The sequence below is a fragment of the Tyto alba genome, unplaced genomic scaffold (genome assembly GCF_018691265.1).
Source record: "Tyto alba isolate M040663 unplaced genomic scaffold, T.alba_DEE_v4.0 Super-Scaffold_29, whole genome shotgun sequence".
NCBI classification, from domain to species: Eukaryota; Metazoa; Chordata; class Aves; order Strigiformes; family Tytonidae; genus Tyto; species Tyto alba.
Window position 1 is genome coordinate 14,380,755 of NW_024881303.1, and position 20,689 is coordinate 14,401,443.

General features: G+C 41.0%; 1 protein-coding gene across 7 annotated transcripts in view; it reads right to left on the reverse strand.

The window, feature by feature from the left end:
- EVL (Enah/Vasp-like) overlaps positions 1 to 20,689 on the reverse strand; it is a 134,420-nt gene that overhangs the window by 54,710 nt on the left and 59,021 nt on the right. For all 7 annotated transcript variants that reach the window (XM_042799023.1, XM_032981721.1, XM_032981720.2 and 4 more), the window contains exon 3: positions 15,720 to 15,897. In XM_042799023.1, coding sequence (XP_042654957.1) covers positions 15,720 to 15,897 — 178 coding nt within the window. The remainder of the gene's footprint in view (positions 1 to 15,719; positions 15,898 to 20,689) is intronic.

Below are 20,689 nucleotides of genomic sequence, written 5' to 3' on the forward strand. Positions count from 1 at the left end.
AATTTATCTTGAATATAAGCTTGAAAATGGAAACACAAAAGAATGTTTAGCTTGAATTTCTTTTTATTTTGAACCAGAAACCTGGGATCTTGTTATTGCCTTCCAGATAACCAAATATGGTATTTTACATTATGTACATTTGGAAAAAAAAGTGAAACTAAAGGTAATTTCAGAATAAAAAATACATACTTTATTTTCTCAGGAAGGTCAAAAGTTCCATTTTGATTTTAGTGAAAAAAAAAGTAAACTCAGATGTAACATGTTTCTGGGGAAAGTTTTGGTTTCTGTTAAAAGAACCTCGAAACCCCTTGAAAACATTTTTCCCAGTGTTGATGAAATGGTGACTTAAGCACTCACCTCAAGCCTGGTGTAGACCTCTCGGTGAGTTCCCCAGGCTTGACGCACCTCAAGAATGCTCCGGAAGAAACACACACTTAGTTTGTTGATATATCTGTAATTTAACTTTAGAAGTTGAAGAGAGACTAGAACAAATATAAGCTGTGGTAGTGAAATGTGTGAGAAAACCTGCCTATAAAACAGACTTTGGAGCAGCACTTGCATATTCAGCCCCACGGATGCGTCAAACATGCTGACACTGACCTTCACAGCACGGCCAAGGGCACATCTCTGCACTGTTGAGGTTTTTGCAATGGTTTCTCAATGCATCACTGTAAAAATAGTCTCCTTGTGTATTAACGCTTGCTAATCAACCCCCCTGCCCCTACCTCTAGCAGCTCAATTCACCGGCCGTCTGCCTACTATTTTCTGCACTGTTTGCAGCATCAGGGAAAACATTATTTAAAAATACAGCGGTGTTGAAAGATCTAACTGCAAAATAATGTGATCTAAGACAAGAAATATATACAGCATGACCCTAGTTAGGCAACTTCTGAACATGCCAGTAGACTCTGATAAGCAAAAAGAAGGCAGTTTAGGGGTGCACACTCAGGCTGATGAGATAAGGAAAAGCCACCCAGGGGCAATCTCATCTGTAAGAAAATCATTGCAATAACAGTCAAAAAAATGCAGTTACCCTGGGCTTACAGGAATGTTGCAGCAGATAGCAAAAAAAGGAATTAAATGCCAGCTCATCTAAAGAGCAGTATATCTATGTTTATTGTTCAAGCTTTAGCCCTGAAGTCTAAATATTAAATTTAGAGTGATCAGAAAGGTCAGAAATGAGGAACAAAATAATCAACAGAATGCATAAGACATGCTTCCCCCTGGATCCTCACCTTGTTACACTTTTCAAACCCCTCTTATTTGCACAAACTAGGGGTAAATTCCTTATTTATCTCAGAGTCAGGAGTTTTGCTGCTCAATCTATGGGGACCAAACTTTGTGCCCGTGACTCCTGCCTCCACTGCAGATCCAGAAACGTGTCCACACACTTTGGCCACACATCTCCAGAGCACTGCAAGGGAGCAGTTCACATGCTGCTGCTGCCCTTTGGCTCCCTACATCCATCCACCCCTCCATCACTGCTCAGGGTGCCCCTCCCGTGGCGTTGTGCATGCTAACTCTTGCCAGCCATTGCACTAGATATGCACTAATGATTTGACAGGCTCCAGAGGACACCGGAAGGCTCATTTCTTTTTGTCCGAGTTCAGTTAGCCTTGCTGTTTTGCTGATTCAAAGTATTTTCTTTTGCATTTACCAAGGATCCTGTAAGATTTGCTGGCAAAGCATCTTGAGAAGTGAAATTTAAATGTATTTATTTGTAAATGATGCAGGGGAACCTAAACACCTAGATTCAAATGTGCAGAGTAATGTCTATTATGGATGTCAATACTGGTTGCCTATGGTATGCAAAGAAAGAAAAACCAAATATGCCATAAAGTAAAATGCCTTGGAACTGAGCATCCATTGAATTTCAGGACAATCCATATTCAAATGGATTTCTGACAATATTCAACCTTCTGAAAATCCTTATGCTCCTGTCCACAAAACACTAGACTGGCACGTGGGTACCTGCAGTCCTGCTCCTTGCTCTGCCACATTGCAGAAAATGTACCATTTTTTCACAAGAACAAGCAATTCACATTTAGCGAGTTCAAGCCGTCAAAAGAGGTGATAATCTCAATGTCTTTTGGCCATGTATTTATCTTTAAAGGTGTGAAAAAAGCCAAGACACTCCTCAGTCAATGCTGAATGATGTTCTTCCTCCTAGTGAACATCCAAGTAGCATAATTAGAAATATGTATGAACAACAACAACTTACATATATCACCTGTTGCAAAGACACCGTCACACCATACATTGACTTTTGTGTTGCAACAGCTACACCAACAGCACCAAGAGAAGCCACAAGGCTAGCTACGTGTGTGTTTAAGCCTGCTTCTTTCCAGAATGATAGCTCTGGGTATTGTGCCCTGGTAAGTTTACTACCAGCTTGCACCTCTTTTAAGTTTTAGCTCGGTATCAAGAGTCTGAACTTACCGTCTTAAGTCTGTGACCACAGAAGACAAAAGTTCAAGCAAACCTGGAGCAAGATCTTTGCCTGCATTGTCCAGGAACAAGGGATTTGGAAATATCAGCTTACCACGTTTAGCTGTGAGGATCTGGGCACTTCTGAAAATACCAACAATACTCTCTAATGTCTATATGGCTGGCTCCCTCCCACCTCACCCATTCTTATCCTTCACACTCTTTCAAGAGAAACAAAATTTGAATGTCATATCAAGAGGTCCTACTCTTCTCCCAGTTCTCCCAGTGTATGCCTCTAGCTGTCAGACCTTTAGATGGCAAGTTCCTCAGCATGGTCAATGCACATGTTGTCAGTTCAAATACTAATACAGCAACAGATTTATCCCAAACAACATTTTTATTCACAATAATACATTGCATTCCTTGCAGAAAGCCATTTACAATATTTACACTAATTTGCTTAGACAAATAGAGACTTGCAGATGACAAATCATAGGTCATTATCACCTACTACAAATAACTGATTCTAAAATTTCTGCTTTACAAAAGACACCACAATTGCCTCTCTTGCATTATCTCCTAGTCAGCACTTTAGAAGCCCACAGCCTCCATGTGCAACACTTTTTTACAGCTGTTTAACTCCTGCAGTTGATAAGGGGGGGCATGTTTTTGGGAAGCACCTCTAAGCCAGCTGCCACTCAGCTTCCCCACAGCAGCATTCTGCCAATTTGCAGAACACCACTAGAAACTGAGACGAATTAAATTTGTAATTCCCTTGGCTCCTTCTCATGTCCTCTGAGTCTTGCATAAGCTCAGAATAAAGAGGACTTCCATACATTGAATTATGCATGGTCTTAGATAAAATAATGTCCCCACTGTAAAAGAGCAATAGCTCTGCTCTGTGTGTCTGTTACCTGGATGGTTGTGGTATATCAGGCCTCTGTAATCACTGGCTTCAAATACATGATTTTCCTACACAGAGTTGAAACAGAATTTACCTTTCCCATAAGCTGGGTACCGGTTTTTGCAAACTACAAAATTTGGTTAATTATATTGCTGGGGTAGGATGCTACTAGTACAGAAATATTTCATTCATGGATGCCTCTGTCAGTGCATGTTCTCGTCTCTTACTGGACCGTCAGATTAGCAGCAGTGGTGGATCAGAGTGCTCCGTGCTTACCTGCAGGCTGGGGGGAACTGCCTTTGGAGCTTGTCATTGCTTAGAGTTAAGAGACGATATAAGTACATATTCTTGTCTGTGGAAATGCTGATGTTTTCCTGCTGTCTCCATAAAGAAGAAAGGGAGATAGACATAAGAAAGGAAGACTTAGAAAGGACACAGGAGGAATGCCCTGGAGATGGGAGAGAAAAGCACCGAGTAGCGTGTCAAGAGGCTGAGCCTGCAGTTATAGTAACCTCAGTACACCAAACTGAGGTCTTCCTTGGAGGGTATCAGTCCTACTGACTATGAAATACCAGCTCTCTGGACCATGTATAAGGACTAGTTTCTAGCCAACATCTTTGAGTCTGGCAGTCACAGGTGCTTTCTCAGAGAATTCAGAAGAGTTTGGTTAAGCCACACAGATACCTGCAGCAGATACACTTATGGTGTTCACTGCTTCAGAGACGAGTGAAGAAATGGAGTACTGTTTTGCAGACACACAGGGGAGGGGGAGGGCACTTCTTCACACATCTAACCCAGAGTATGACTGCAGGTGTTGAGAATGTACTTGTGCCATCAAAGGCAATGCTGCTGGAAGGCCATCATCCACCACACAACCAGACCTGAGGGCTAAGGGACTAGTGCCGAATTTCTTGGGCACCACAGTGTCACCTCAGTGTGATTCTGGGGAGGTTGAGTGGCACAAGAGGAGTCTCTTATTGTAAGATTTGGTCAATATTGGAAAACTGGGTTCATTTAAGCACTTGATTCTCTCCCTTAGCATAGAGGATAGGCTTACATTAAAATAGAACAAAACCAGTACAGTACCTACTGTTATTTTCCTTCTATTTAGGGAATGAAATAGGCTTACATTTCTCCCTTACATTGTTGTGCCCACAGGATCTACCTCTAATAGTGTGCTCTATTGCACGGCTGAAGATGCACATGCAGCTTTCAGGAGCTGCACTAAACACCAGAGGGGGTCCCTGGAAACCAGCAGTGGAGGGAATGGAATTAAAATCGATGTTTTCTGTAGAGCACTCTGGAATACTAATCAAGGCCAACAGATAAAGCAATCCATGCAAATCACATTGACGGTGATTGCTTGGCAGGGTTTGGCTTTTTTATCAGTAGAATCGAAGCAGATTTTTAAATGCACCTTCGAGACCTGAATCACACTGCCTTCTCCTCAGCTGTGCAGCTGAGCACGTACGAGTGCAAAGGCTAGGCACTCCATGAACTAAAATCACCTATTAGCAGATTACTTACTTCCTGAACTGCAGGATGACCTGAGATTGTTCCATTTTGTCACAGTTGCAGTTCGCTCCCTGTTGTGCCACAGGGACTGTGCAGCTTGTGGAGCCACCAGCCAGCAGCACAGGATTACACCCACACTTTAGGTGAGCTGTCCTCTCTCTGGAAACTGCACAATTATTGTAGACTAGATGCCTAGCATTTATGTGGCTGAATTTCAGTTAAATGAATTACATTTTCAGCTGCATTGCTTTGTTGGGATTGTCTGGAGAAATTACAACATTCATTTCCATAATGGGCTGAGCTTCTGCTTCCAGAATGCCGCACAACCTAGAGCTTTTGGATCCTTGACTTGGTAAAAATAAGATGCTGGATGACCACACAGAGCCATCTTAGAAGGCAATTAATAGACTTTGTTTGAGCTCCCCAGGGATTACCAGCCAGCAGCAGAAGCTGCTCGACATGCTTTGCTGGCAGCAGCATACGGAGGTTCACTTGGGGGTTGGAATTAAGCAGCAGACTTTACCCCCCAGCTGAGCCTGCCGGCAGCGAGGGCTGCAGAGCTGTGCCCTACCTCCTCCGCTGCACCACCGACTGTCCCTGCTCACTCCTCTGGCCATAAACGCTGTGTGTTTTGACCACGAACATGTTTCTAGTGAAAGTTGTTCATGCATTGAACTATGGCACATAATGAAAGCAGAGTTTAAAAACAAAATTCAAACCACTATTAATTTTATTTTGATTACATGTGAAAAATCCTCTCAGCCCAGCAACTTATTCCTGACTTCTATCTATATATGTGTGAATTTCTTCCCGAGTTCACTTCTGGTATAAAATCCAAAAACTTGCATGTACAAAGACCATCTGTTTGCAGAGCTCATGCAGTCAGAGAAGTGATAATTTGATGTGCACTGCTCATGTGAACACACACATACGGATGCAAACACAGGTACTCCTGCGAGTTCTCACTAACTGTCCCAGGGAATTCCATGGAGTGTCACTAAAAATACATCTTATGCACATTAGTTTCCAGGTCCCTAGTTTATTATTATTAAACTAAAGGTTTAATTATTAATGTAGTTACTAATTAATTGTAGCATAATTCAAAATAATTAATCTATTAATTAGGAAGTTTGGGAGAGGATCATAGCAAAATTGTCATGAGCCAGAGAAGGATTCTTAGCAGCAATCCTTTACAGTCATTAATGAAAAAGAGAGGAAAAATACGCTGAATTTTGCCTAGAGGTGCCTGGTGGAGACATCTGTTACTGTTCCTTGACCATACTGACAGCCCAGCTCAGGTACAAAACCCTCTACTGCAGGTGCCTACATTTCTACTCCCATTAACAGGAGGATCATGGTCACACAATTATTACTTGTTTGGAGTAGGATCACAGCTTGGGGAGTGTATGAATTACTGTGTAGAGACACACTATTATAAGGTCTGGCTCTTAGCTGAGAATCCAGAAAGTCTACTTAATAAAAAAAAGAACCAAGTTTCTTGCCAGCTCAGGAACTAATAACCTAAACCTATCTTAATCCCTATACATTTGTGTATCTCATCTTGAGTTAATCACTGATATAAATTAGCTAGTACCAAACAATTAGCATAGGGTGCCTACGAATAGTGTAAAATAAGTAATTGGGATGGGGGGCCTAAGAGTAGAATTAGACAACAACATCGTTACCGTAAGACACCATTTCTGCAAAATTATTCAAAATGAATACAACATGTATTTCTGTGTTAAGTATACTCAGGTAATTATTAATGCTGCAGAAAGCTAGAGATGTCACTTTCTATACAATCTCTTGAATGTTTCTATAGTTTACTTTTCCAAAAATAGATAGCATTTGGAGGAGCACAGCACCATTGTAAAAATTGGTCTGGTTTCGTTGATTCGTGTTAGGAGTTCCTATTAGTAGTTAGCACTCTTTGCAAATCTGGATCTGTGTAACTATCGTAACACACTGCCTGGTCTTTTTTTTCTTTTAAGAATGATGGTATCCCTTACAGTATTTAAAATAGTTTATTTATTTTCAATACTATTTATCCTCTTCTAGTGAGAAAAATTTCACAGAATGTTCTTTTCAACTTATTCTACAACATTATATATTATGAACTATAGCAATATCTGGCTTTAAAAATATTGTGGATCAATCCAAAGAGTGAGGTGAGATGTCAGTCTATGTACAGAGGTAAACAGAGCATTGTTCTGTATGGAATTACAGCACCCCTAACTCGTGCAGGGTGTGAAAAGGAAGACAAACTGCCTTAAAAAAGCAATTCTTGTTCCGACAAAAACGAAGTCATGTTATTTTAGAGAGTACCCCAGGACACCAAATATCAGAGCACTTTAAGAATGACAGAAAATGAACACAAAACCGAAAGAAGGTTGGTTAAGAAATCAAATCTCTTCCAAGGAGCAACTTCTCTTTCACTGAAAGAAATCAGATGCCCAATCAATAAATAAATGTCCCATAGACTATTACTGCTGAGCAAAACCAAATGCACTGAGACTCAACATGCCAAAGCATGGCACTGGAAAAGGTAAAGAGAAAAATACTGTTCTCATCACAAAAAGCCATTTGTGATTTCTGAAGAGCTGTGGACTCCAAGCACAGGCTTGGACTTATGTAGGCTATAAGAAAGCAGACGGGGTGTAAACCCACCCCTCTGCTCGCTGCCTGCACAGCACAGAGGGGCAGAACCCCCCACCCCAGCTGTGCCCGGAGGGGGTCTGGCGCAGGCTGTGGCGGGGGCTCCTTCTCCTGCCATGTCCCCAGCGACAGGCGAGGAAGCAGAGGAGGGAGTGTGACACAGAGCTGCTTCTGAGACACGGCACCTCCTGGGGCAAGGCGGCTCTCGCACTTGGGTGGCTCCAGGCTGAGCTCCGCTCACAGCCGTGGCTTGACACAGGACACAAGGTACATACAGTCCAGACTAACCACCAAAAATGAGCCCTCGCCAGGTGAAGACGTACATTCATCAAGCAAACACCCTATAAATGGTCTCCAAATTAATACCAGCCAAAATCTGGCCTACACTGCTTACACATAAATTGCTGGACTTCTTACATTTTGATAATTGCTCTTTTTTTTACTAAGCTAATATATTCTTCTGCCTCTTATTGCAGTCTAGTGAAAAAGCCACATTGCATCTCTTACCACTGAGCTCTGGGAACTTTGCCAGTTTGCAGCAGTTTCAGAAAAACAAAGGTTTAGGGGCAATGGTACTAAGGAATCTCACTAGTTGAAGTCTTCACTCTCAACGTGCACAAGTCTCTTAAATCTCTCAGCAATTTTCTCCCCACACAGTTTCCTTCCTGAAGTGGTTTTCATTTTGTGCAGACGAATTCAGCACAGCAAAAAACATCAGTGAGAGACTCAAGAGCCGTTAGATTTGTTATGCTTTTCAAAGAAAAGAGGCACCTTTTGTTGTTCTAGACATGCGACAATGGCTCCGGCACTGCTGCTGCTCTAAGCAGGGATATAATAGAGTCCTGCAGAAAAGTGGCTAAGACATGTACAAGCAACATGCCATGGGTTTTTATTAGCATAACATTGGGAAAGCACTTCACTGCCCTCAAAAACTTTCTGCCGTGGATCCCTACCATCCGGGTGATTGAAAAACTGAATCAAAAAAAATGATGCCTCCTTATATAGAGCAGAATAATTAAATAACAGTTTGATACTTCCTGACAGATGAATAATAGCAATGATATTTACAGTTTTAACACTGAAAGCAGTCTGTAATCCCAGTTTACCTATTCATGAGTGAAGCAATTCACCTCCTGTGCTCCAGTCAGCTGGAACAAAGCTAATATGGAAGATTAACCAGTTTTACTCACTGCTTCTTCTGGCTGGGCCAACTTCTTCCATTTCTGGTTTTAAATATGTTTCTCTTACTGTGAACTCAATTCATGAAGTGTACTCACGTTCTTAGAAATATCATATATCCATCTCAGGAAACCCAGGTTAACCTGAGACAGGGGGCACTTGATCAGTTTTGCAGACAGGGGAAGCTTGCAAGGAAAGTGCCTATAATTCCAGGAGAAGTGTTGTCTGTTTTGGAAACACGGGCAGTGGGCTTGTATGAGGACTGTCATTCCCATCAGCACAGTAAGAAAAAGCCTTGGGAGCAAGACCCAACAAGTGCTACCATGGCCTGTTTTTCAGCTGGAGTCAGGAAGGACTCCCACCCTCAAAGGGTCGGGCAGAGATGGGACCCGCTGAACACATGGCGGGGCACAGTCTGGCTGCTCAGGAAAAGAAGTTCACGCTTAGTTTGCTGGGTAACAGCTCTTGTCTGTCCAGTTTGCAAAGGAAGGAATTTATTCCTGTAGTAAGCAATATACTAAAAGGTTATTTATAAATCAGGTGGATTTTTCTGGAACAGTTCCAGTGATAAAGCAATGCAGTAGACAAAAGGAAAAAGGTCATCATCTTATTTGAATTTTCCCTCCCTCTTAACTGCCTTACAAAGCACAGCAAGTTAGATCAGAAACTGTCCTATTTGCAGAGCATTTCTGAGCAACGGAAGTTTGTATTGAAACTGGAGCAAGCATGAGTCTGGAAAAATGGTGACATTTATTTCTCTAAACCTTTCTCTGGTGCTTGTGGAAGATGTCACTCAGGAAAGATTTATTCCCCTGAGAAAGACTTGTTTTTCAAAGAAGCAAAAGCTTTTTGTATTTTTAACATGCACCCAATTAATAGAATCATAGAATCACTGAGTTGGAAGGGGCCTTAAAGGTCATCTAACCATTGCCTGTGGGTTGCCATTTTGGCTGGAACTAGGTGTCATATTTACACTAGTAAGTGTAAAAGTCTGTTATTTACAAGTTGTCTATGTTTACATTATAAACAGGAACAACTTCTGGGATGATTTGATTAAAAGACCTGCAGCAGAATGGCATGCTTACGGTCCTGCAATGCCTACACAATATGAGGTTACCCAAGTCTTTAGATGTTATTAGCTCACTTGAAATTACAACATGCACATAATATACCATCTTATCATCAACACACCTGATAGCGTGAGAAATGATCCTGCAGTGCAGCATGTGAAGCGCCTCGCATGGGGCACAGGTATCTTTAGGCCAGCACGGTTTTGGAACCAGCTGTCTGCAAGTGGGCATTGTGTTCTGTGGTGGGTCCTCTCCATTATTGATGAGTTATTTTATGTATTATGCAGTACTGTAATGAAGATGCAGTCTTTTGTCTTCCCACACTGTGTCCTCTGTGATGCTGGGAAGTCTTGGGGCAATATTATCAGTTAAAACAGTCACTGTATTGTAGAAGATGAATGCAGCTGACTGACTTTCCCAGCAGTTACACTTCAGTGCCACTGAAATACTGAGAGACACAGGACTAGTTGGAAAAACCGTAATGAAAAAATTAACTTAATATAACATTACAAAATTCTATTTATAAAAAAAATGGTGTAGACTTTCATCTGAAATCCAGTGCACCATAATCTTCACACATGCTGCACTGACAGAAACACTGCAAATACTATGGCATCTAACTGGGAAAGAGAATATATGCTATATTCTGCCAGTTTATCTTCTATTTGATGAATCGGTGCTTTATTCTTCTATTTCTTCCCTTATTTTAGAGGGATCAAAGTGCTTTCCAAGGAACTTCCTCCCAGCAATATGGACATGCAGTCACTTCTGGACGAGGATAAGAGCAGAATGACTGATGGAATGGAAAAAGATCTGAAGCTCCAAAGAACTTAATCAAATCCAATTTATGGGAAAGAGGGCTGGAGATACACATGTCAAATAATCCACAATGGTGGAAAAGTCAGCAGATTTGCTAATCAGAAGAGGAGTGAGGAGGAATCCTTCTGACTGCCAAAACATCCTCCCTGCAGAGTTAAAGCTGGGTCTGTGAAGCTCCATGTCGGAAGGCACGAGGCTGAACTCTGCTCCCTTTGTGACCCCCACGTCTATATTGTGTGGTCTGCAAGTCACTTACAATCCAAACAAGAAAATGGCTTTCTTACAAGAAAAAAACCACATCACTACTCATTTTCTTCAAACCTCTCCCCTACTATTTCATGTTTCCCTCCAACTTCTCCCTTTTTAGTCAGGTAAGGCAGCTGACCTCTAACTATGACTAACTCTGCAACATAGCCCTCTGCATAAGGCTTTCCAGCACATGGTGTTTATGTATAGAAATATGATTTTCTTGCATTGTAAGTCAACAATAACTATTCAAGTCCCCAGGGCAAAGACATCAAGAAAAGCAAAAGTCCATAATATGTTATATTCACTATGTCATAGGCAGCATTTACCAGTAGGCTGCATAGACCAGACTCTCAACCCTTCTTCAAGAGGTACCAAGTCTCTAAACCATGAAGGCCCAGGATGCCCTCAGAGCTGCTCATGCCAAGCCACAAAGCCACAGAGCTGAGCCACTGCCTCCTTCTGCAGCATGGAAACATGCAGGTGCTGTCAGGAATCAGCAGGGAAGCAAGGACAGTGTCTGAAGTGAGCAATTACGGAAGGAAAGAAATTAAGCCATTCCTCTGATTTTCCCTAGTGATTTGGGGAGCAAGAAAGGAGAGAAAATATACTAATTTCCTCTCTCAGGGAAGTGTAATGACTCATTGAGAGAAGCACTGGCTTCATGAAGTCCTGCAAAAAGAATTACCTTCATCACGGCCACCACTGGCTTTCCTACAAAATTATGCCAGGGAAGAACTTGCCCATTTTAGATTACTGATATCCTCACCTTATGTCCTGCTCCAATAACCATGCCATACTGCTACTGGTCATTGCACTTGCTAAATCTAAGAGGCTGTAAGCCCTGAAGAACATGAACCTTGTCTGCTTACCAAACATCAAACAGCCTGCGGGCAGGATCTGTGCAAAATGCTTTTCCTGGAATATCCTTGGGCAGTAAGGGCTGACGCTCTGTCCCCAGTGAAGCCTGGCTGCAGGTGACAAGGTAAGCTGGTGACACTCCTTGCATCAGGTAACTTATGCCAATAAAAGGTCTGGCTTCACAGAGTGGACACCCATGAAAGAAAAACAATTTAATGGGAAGTCATTTGTCATACTAATGGTCTTACTAAATGACACCATTAAAGAACCATAAGGAAGAAATTGGCAATGAGCAAGTCAGTGTTATCATTTGCTCTCATTTTTCAGGCTGGCTCAGGACCAATTCTTCATTTTTTATTATAAAGGAGAATAGATTAAAGAGATGTGTAAGGAAATCAAAGTAATTAGGCATATAAACAAGGTGACAGGTACACAATTGTGATTCAGTGAGGCAACTGTCAATGTCTAAAGGAAGGATGGTATACAGTTTTATTATTTTCTTTTTAGTCTTATTTTATCTCATTTCAGATTACTGCTAACATGATCATTAGCATCCTTACAAAGCTCAAGACTGATCCGAGTATTTGTTCAGCTCCTGCCTGCACTGCAAGGCTTGCTCTACCTCACTCTGAGGACAGGCACTGGAAGAGGCTCCCGTCACAGCACCGAGAATTTGGTCACACCTAAGATGGCCAGCCCTCCCGTGGGTAAGAGTATGAGTTCATCTGCTGCAGAAATATAACAGCAAGTTTGGACTATGGCTCTTCTCCCAGCATCCCCAAACTCTGGGATGTCAGACACCCTGAAAGAATCACTCCCCAGGGATGATCTTGATACACAACGCAGGTTAACACAGGCTGGGTGTAGGATCTGATTCAGCCCATTTAACCTTAGGTATTTAACAAAGCACTCAGTTTAGTTTTCACTAGCGCCCCATGTAATCAGCACAGAGAGATCAGCGCCTGCAGTGAATGATCCCGGGTATCGTAGTCTCTGTCATGAAGAAGTGGGACAGTACAGTAATTCTCAATGCTAGTTCATATTTGTATATTCATTTGAAGTGACTCACTCATTTGAAAGTCAGCACTGCCTAAAAGTTATTTCCAAATGCCCAAAACATGGACTGCTATCATGTTTTTAAGCTAATTCAGCTTAATATACCATTCAAAAACCGACACCATTGTTTTGCAACTAAGACTGGTTATTTTCTCAAATGTTACAGTACCCTGACTCCATGTCTGCTGAAGATATGATGCAGTCTCAGATTTTCTGCTGTAGTCTACCATGATTAATTTTAGTCAACGCAAGTGGGAGGTAGAATGAAGGCAGAAGCAGTCATGGAAGCCAGAGTATATATCCAACTACAGGAAGATTAGTAGTACCTAAACACAATAATGTCTCAGCAGGGAATATATGAAACAAGTAAACGTTAGAAATGGCACATCCCAAGTATTGCACGTAGCATATCCCAAACTGTAGAGCTAGCAGATAGATAGGGTATTCTGTGCTATATATGTGTCAGAAGGAACCTCTGTTTAACTTTCTAGTCTTGGCTAAGGATTTTATCAGTGTGTGAGCAGTTCTGTGCGTACAAATGCACTCCTTACAGCTGTCATCCATCTGCATAAGCACATGAGCAACTTTATTACATGGATATGAAGATATAATAAATACATTTTTTTCCTAATGATTTTTCCATATCAAAAAGCAAACCCTAGTGCAGCACACAGGCAGCAGAATGGATGGTGTATGCAGGCAGTGGCTGTGCCTGAAAAGATAAATTGATCTGTGTGTTTGTGTGAATTCCTATTTGCATTAATTCATGTTCACAAAAGCTTATGTGCTATACAGGCCTAGAAGAGCAGATCTGAAAAAACATTTTACACCTTGTGTATACTATATACTTCTGCTGTCAACTCGCATGCTGAGATCATTGCAATAACTGGGAAACTTATGATGATAAAAAAGTCCTCAATATAATATATTATCAATTTGTAGCTAATATAATTTTAAAGAGAAATATTTATAGAAATAAATTTTGTAATTAAGAAAATTTATTTTGACAAAAATGAGTGTTTTGGGAATTTGTTTCACAGAATCAGGTTTTTTAAAAAAACACAGAGGCTGAAATTCCCTGTAAACCAAATTTCAGTTTCTGACAAGCTCAGCTGTAAAGAATGGGACAACTGTCAGTCTTTGAAACTTCTAATACTTTATGTATGAGAGAAAAGGGGTTGTTGAAAACTGAATGTTTACCAGACCATTTTTTTTTCTAGAAAATAAAGTAGGATATTTTTCATCTGTGACCCAATTCATGTCTGTCTGTGTGACAACTACAAACTTCAAATGCAAGCTCTTCAGCAAGAGCTGGCTATTTTGTCTGTAAAGCATCTAACACACTTTGGTATGCTAAGAGAATGAATAAAAGAATGGTCCCAAAACCGCAAATTATTATTTGCCGTATATTCATAAACTTCACAGAAATCTAATAGGCTTTTCAAGTACACAGAAATACTTTCTTAAAAATACTTGTTGTTCTTTGCTAAGAGTAGTTAACATAATTAAAGTATCCACTTAAAGATAGTTTCTTTCATTTTAGCCTAAGAGCAATAAATTCTCATCCCGAGACTCGTGTTTTCACAAGGCACCTCCTTGGAACAACCTCAAAATCCTGCAAAAACCTCACTCCCTTTGACACGAAGAGATAGATGGAAATAAAAATCCCCAAACTTAAGGGCTTTCAGAAGAAAGGCAGACTCATCATAGACATTAAACCAATCACTACACAAGACTGTAGTCAATGTATGTGGTGGTCTAAAAGGGTTGAGCACATATGAGCAGCCAAAGAGCTCTGTACTCTTCAGACTTAGCATGAGTTTAGGACTGGTGGGTGTTGGCCAGATTTCCTCCTGAAGTCTCCTGCTGTGGCACAACTAGAGCTGAAAAAGTTCAAGCTGAAGAAGGCAGAATTCAGTCCTCAGTACTTCTAAATATAGCTCAGAATTTAAGACATTCCTTGATTTTTGATGACTTTTGCATTTGTCAGCTTAATAGGATGAATAGAAATAGCAAAAGAAAAAATATGATGTTACAATTACACCTTTTAGTGAGACATATTTGTGTACTGAAGGTTGTCAGGAGACAACCCCTTTCTAAAGAGCTGCTGTCCATTACCAGCAAACACTGCATTAAAACCTAGATGGCAGTAGGTAATGTAAACCTCAACTCACTACATTTTCAAAATGAAAATAGGGCTGTGGTATGTATTTTGCAGGAAAAAAGACACCACACAAGGATTGCTTTCTGTTCCCAGCCCAGGACCTGCAGAGAGGTTGTAGGCATGTAACGAAGGGCAGCACTTCATCCAGATACCGCAGATCAGAAATTAATTGCCACTGAGAAACCAGTACTTTATTTTGGGCCCTGGTCAAGCTACTACAATGACAATTTCTCAGAACAGTAAACCTCATCACAGACTTCAACTGCAGTCAATACAGTACTTAGGAACAACATCAGTCAATGTCCAGCCTACAAGCCTTTGCATTTTACCTTATGAAATAGCTGAGGTGCCACACAGTCCTCTTTTGGAAAGCCAGCCCACTAGAGCCAATGGCTGTAACTGACACCCAACTCACTGGAAATACCAGTTCCGAGTTCTACCTTATGAAATGTTGCTGATTTTACTCTAGTTTCAGTTTATTTAAAGTTCTATTCTGCCATCTTACATGTAACACAATGCATACACAAATCCTTGTAAGTCAGTGGGGCTACTTGCCTGCTTAGGCATTCCCAAATAAACATTGATTTCCTATAATGAGTTAAGGCACCATGAAAAATTAGAAGAAGGGTGAATAAAACCCGAAAACACGTACAATTCATACCACAGCAAATGCTGATCTAAAGGCTATCTACCAGGGACCAACTTTTTTCATTATAACAAGTTTTCTAATGGCATGCTATCCAATACAACTGCAGTAGGTGATTGATAACAAGCACTGTAAAATGTCACAGATTAATAAAGAGCACAGTGGCTGCTAATTTACCTCCATCTTGTGAGTTCATGATATTCAGAGCAAACAGCATTGCATTGGAAAACGTGGTAGCCTCTTCTTTGCTTGCAAAATTCAAGCCATAGACCTGCCGTGCATCGCGCCATTGATGAAAGGTAGGTGTTGCTTGATTGTACTTCAGTCCTTTCACAATTGAGTAGTTAATCACTACCTGTGATTTGAAAGAGAGGGGTGAAGATTAAAAATAGCTCTGTTTTCAGTGGGAAAACCCCCAACCCTCTGGTAACGGTTAATTAAATTGGTAGAGGCAATTCATACGGCAGCTCCTAGATGGCTGCATGGTAAGGCAGTGTGTGTTTCGATGACAGAAGAGCCACATCTGGGCGTGAGATTTACAACAGTTCAATTCAGCCTTGGGGACTTGCAAGCTAGTTTTGCAAAATCTACTACCTGTGTTTTCTACAGGACCTCCTCAGGATACAGCTGTGCAGATAGTGCAGACAGATGTCAGGAGCCAGTGTGCCAGCAGCTGTTGCCATCTTAGGGGGGGACAATCATGCACAGTTGTCAGAAGGAAAGCCAGAGAGAGTTCCTGGCACTAACTCTGCCCTACAGCAGATAAATGTTTGACTCATTATACTGGCTCTGCTTTCTCCTCCCATGTGCCTGAGCACCACCAGCTTCTTATGTTGAGAGGGTTTTTTCTCTAGAATCATATATGCAATGACAAAGCCAGACAATCAAATATCTCCTCTCCCACCTCCTCCCGTGCTGTACATGGGTAATTTCCAGGTAAGAAGTGACTGCAGCAGAAGGGTGTTTCTGTATGTTTTGATTTAATCTACTAAATACAATGCCCTGTATATCCTTGGGCAGGGCATGTGGGACACAGTACACCTGGGATCCAACCCAAAACCTCCAGGGCTAAAAGCATAAGCTGCTCTAGCTGAAGATGGAGAGGCAGGAGTGTCTGTGCACCACTAATATGCCAGAAGGACCCAAGGCAGAGACAGCACCCCTGATATCTGTGCACCACCCATCTGTGGACTGACAATGGCACTGTTGTGATGCAAACTTAAGAAACAAAATGCTAACAGAAGGGATCATAATTATTTCCAGAAACAGGCCACTGCAGTTAAAAACAGAGAAGGAGTAGAAAATGGAGGCTCCCTTTCTATCAGGCCACACAGGCCGGTGGCAGAAGGTAATCAGGGACAGGGAAACCTAAAATTACGAGCAGGGAAAGTCTGAAGTTCATTATTCAAATATAGAAAATCTGATTTTGAGTATTCAAGATTGTCTCTACAAATGGAGTTATTTTGGCTGGAGTTTTATCAAGAGCCAGAACAATCCCATAATTTCTGGTCCTTGTTGAAAGCCAATCAATGGAAATCCTCCAACAAACTAATTTGTATGGCTGATCTGTAAATTAGGTGGGCTGGACACTGGTATACCGGAGTTGGAAGAGGAACCTCAGTGCACACTGTCTGGGATCTCACTCTTAGCACGAATCTTACCATCCTGGACTGGGTAAAATGGGAGCAACAACTGAATGAATACAAGGGAATGAAGAGCCGGTAATGAATAAATGCTGTACACAGTATTTATTGTTATAGGTGGAACCCACAGAGGAGAAAACCTACCAATATATCTTTTTTGCAGCCTGACTGACCAGCACTTTGGAAAGTTTTCTGTTAGTACTATTATTTCATCTAAAAAGCTCCAACATATTTAATTAGATTAACAATAATTTTGCTAGATGACTGACAATTCTTCTCAATTATAAAAGTAGAGTTTTAAAACTAACTTCAAAGATGAATGACTCCTAACTCTGAGTTTTGACTTTTCAGTGGATTGCCAATTTAAATTGGCAGAAAAACATTAGACAAGCAACTAACACATAAGGACCACATTATTTTTCACACATTCCTATTTTTGAAGAATGACATTGTCTCATTGATATAGATAGTTAACAGGTGTCTGATATTTATACTATACTAATATATAAAAAAAGATGGAAACCATCAAAGAAGCCACTATACCAGTAGATAATTATAGATATACTCTATTTCTATAATGCATTTACTTAGCTGAGCCAGCACTAGACAGTGACATAGCAGATAGTCTTTGAATACTCCATCTAGCTTTAGGTGTAAATTATCCTGATGGTTATTGAACATCAGACATCTGGTCCAACTGTTGTTCTCAAACCAGTATTATTTAGTTTCTATGTAAAGAACTGAGCAGCAATGAGACCTACATTGCTTTTTTTGCCCCATTTCATAGAGAGATTCCTGACCTGTGATCCAAAAGGAGATACAGGGCAGCCTACATTTGGTATACAGGCTCCCAAGGGTTGGTCCCCTGAAAATGGGAACTGCACTGCCAGCACGCTGTGGGGGAAGCCACCTACACCAACCAGAACATTGTGGAAACCACATCTCTCCAGTCACAGCAAAGGCATGAACTCACTGTTAGAACTGACAGCTTAGATAGCCCTTTTCTCTTTAAAAATGGTGACATCACGCCCCTTCTATCACTGAGCATTGGGAGAACCTGTACCGATGTTGCTCACATTCAAGGAGTCTCTGAAGCATCAAGTAGACTCATGCCTGGATTACTAACTCAACAGTCCTAACACATATCAATTCTGAAGTCTTCCAATCACTTCTGAGTAGCTTAACTTAAAGAAGGCACAGCCAGTATCTTTGAGGAAATGTTTGGAAAGACTGAGCTTCTACCAGGCTTTGCAAAGAGATTATTTTTCACCTACTAAAAGAATCTTCTCTTTTGAAGGACAGCACTATTGAAGTCCAAAGAGCACCAGAGGGTGTAGTGCAGTTGTATAATGAAAGATAGAAATTGTAAAGTCCTATGCCAAAAATCATTTAATGGAAGCTGGGTAAACTGTTCAAAATTTGTTCTCCCAGAACAACGACCCAAAGAATTCAAGAGAATCTGCTCTGTTCTGAGGGTTTGATCATTTCAGTTGAATAAAGACAGAATTTGAATGTTGACCTTCCATAATCATCAGGATGATGATTGTCTTCAAACTTAGACAGTTTAAAACTGGGAATTGAAACATAAAATAGACAGAGTTTCATTTTATCTCCTTTGGCTAACATTTCTAGAAAAAAGGAAAAAAGAGGAGGGGTTCTCCTACTGTTGTTAAGAATGAGTGCACAAAGGTATCTTGTACGGATGGTGTGGAGACTCTGCAAGGCACGTGATGACAACCAAGTGCTTCAGAGCAGTAATTAAAATAAAGGAGGTCTCCCTGTTTGGCACACAGGTTTTTTTTTTTTTTTACAGGTGTTTCTACGGGATCTTTACTCTAAAACTTCCCATGTCGGTAATATAGCATCCACCATGTCAAGAGACCAACAGTTCATCTTTTAATCTTCAGTTGTCTATAAAAGGTGATTTGGAGAAACTTACTGGAAATCTTGCAGAAATAAGTAATGGATTTGTCCATAACAAACAGTTCTTCCTATAACTCTTCATCTAGAGTTTGTCTTAAAAGCTGAAACATTACATTTTATGTGCTTATTTTTTACTTTTCCAACCCGTTTTACTATTTTCTATCCTGAACTAGTAGTCTTGTTACTGATATAAATGTCTGTGTTGTTTTGAACCCTGTTAAATTCTGGATTTCAATGGTCGTATAGCAAGGAGTTTCACAGATCATTCATGCATAGTATTAATATGTTGGCACCTTTCAATGTTCTCATTATTATAATGTTAAAAAAAGATATGCCGCAGTTCTACCTGGTACTCTCCTTCACCCTTTCATCTCAGTTTCAAGTGTAGGTTCTCTGCGTCAGGCAGGAAATGTTGGGATTAAAAAGCTCAAAACCAAGAAGCCCTTCCCTTTGACTGCAGCCTGTAGGCTGATGAGTTGTAAGTTGTCAGTAGCAATGATAGTGACGGTTGACAGACTCACAGGAATGGGTTTAGAAGGGATTGAGTGGGCCTCAGGTGCACACCTGACGTGTAATCACAACCAAGATCACGGGATGAGCTCCCACACAAGTCTTACCACCCATACACTTGCTTACTGAACCAGAACAAGACATTTTCTTGTTTCTTCAGAGTATAAAATGGTTCAGAAGTTTGTTATCAGCATGGTGTCTGCCCCACTGCTATCGCTCCGACTCCTCTCCCAGGGAGCAGTCATATGGTTGCTAAAACATGGGGGGTATGGTGTAGCAGCTAAAAACTGCTACAGTTGAGGACAGATTCTCTATTTCTGTAAGCAGGCCCAAACCTGACCAACTTCTAATGAGTTACAGCAGTGATTAATTGGTTATTTTTCAAAAAATGTGGTTTAATTTATATTCCAAGAATGATGCCCCTGTTTCAGTTTTGGCTTAGGCTCAAATGTAAAACATCTCACCTTCCCCGAGACCCTGTTTTTACATTCACTTCTTAGCCACATGAACACACCAAACCCTCTGGAGATATGATTCACTTTTGACTTGCACCCTCCTCCCCGCTGATTGCACATGCCTTTCAGTGATGAGATCATTCTGAGCTGAAATCACTTGATGTAAAATCCTAATTTTAAAGTCTCAGTTAATCAGGACTCTGAACTGGGGGAGCTGCTGCTTGTCAACTGAGCCATAAGGATGGACCACTTGTATAGTTTTAGCTTGGTGAAATTCTTGCATGGCGACTGTGGCTAACACACTTCATCTTTACAACAGGCTAGGTGACAGTGACAGCTGGCAAGTCACAACAAGGGGGTAAACCGTTTGCTTGTGACTGTTGGGCTTTGAGAAAACAAAGGCTGCAAGGAAACATCAAAGCTCATGATGTCAAGTGATGGTATTACTGATCTGGCTTTAGCTTCAAACTAGTTCTCGCCCCTGTGGCTACTTAAAAGCTTCAAAAGTCTACTTCTGGTTTTCTGAAGCTTACTACTCATGCAGTGTGAGTCTGTGCAAATGTGCATGTCTGTGCAGAGCAGAAAGGGGAACACATGTACCCCTGGTCTGCAACTT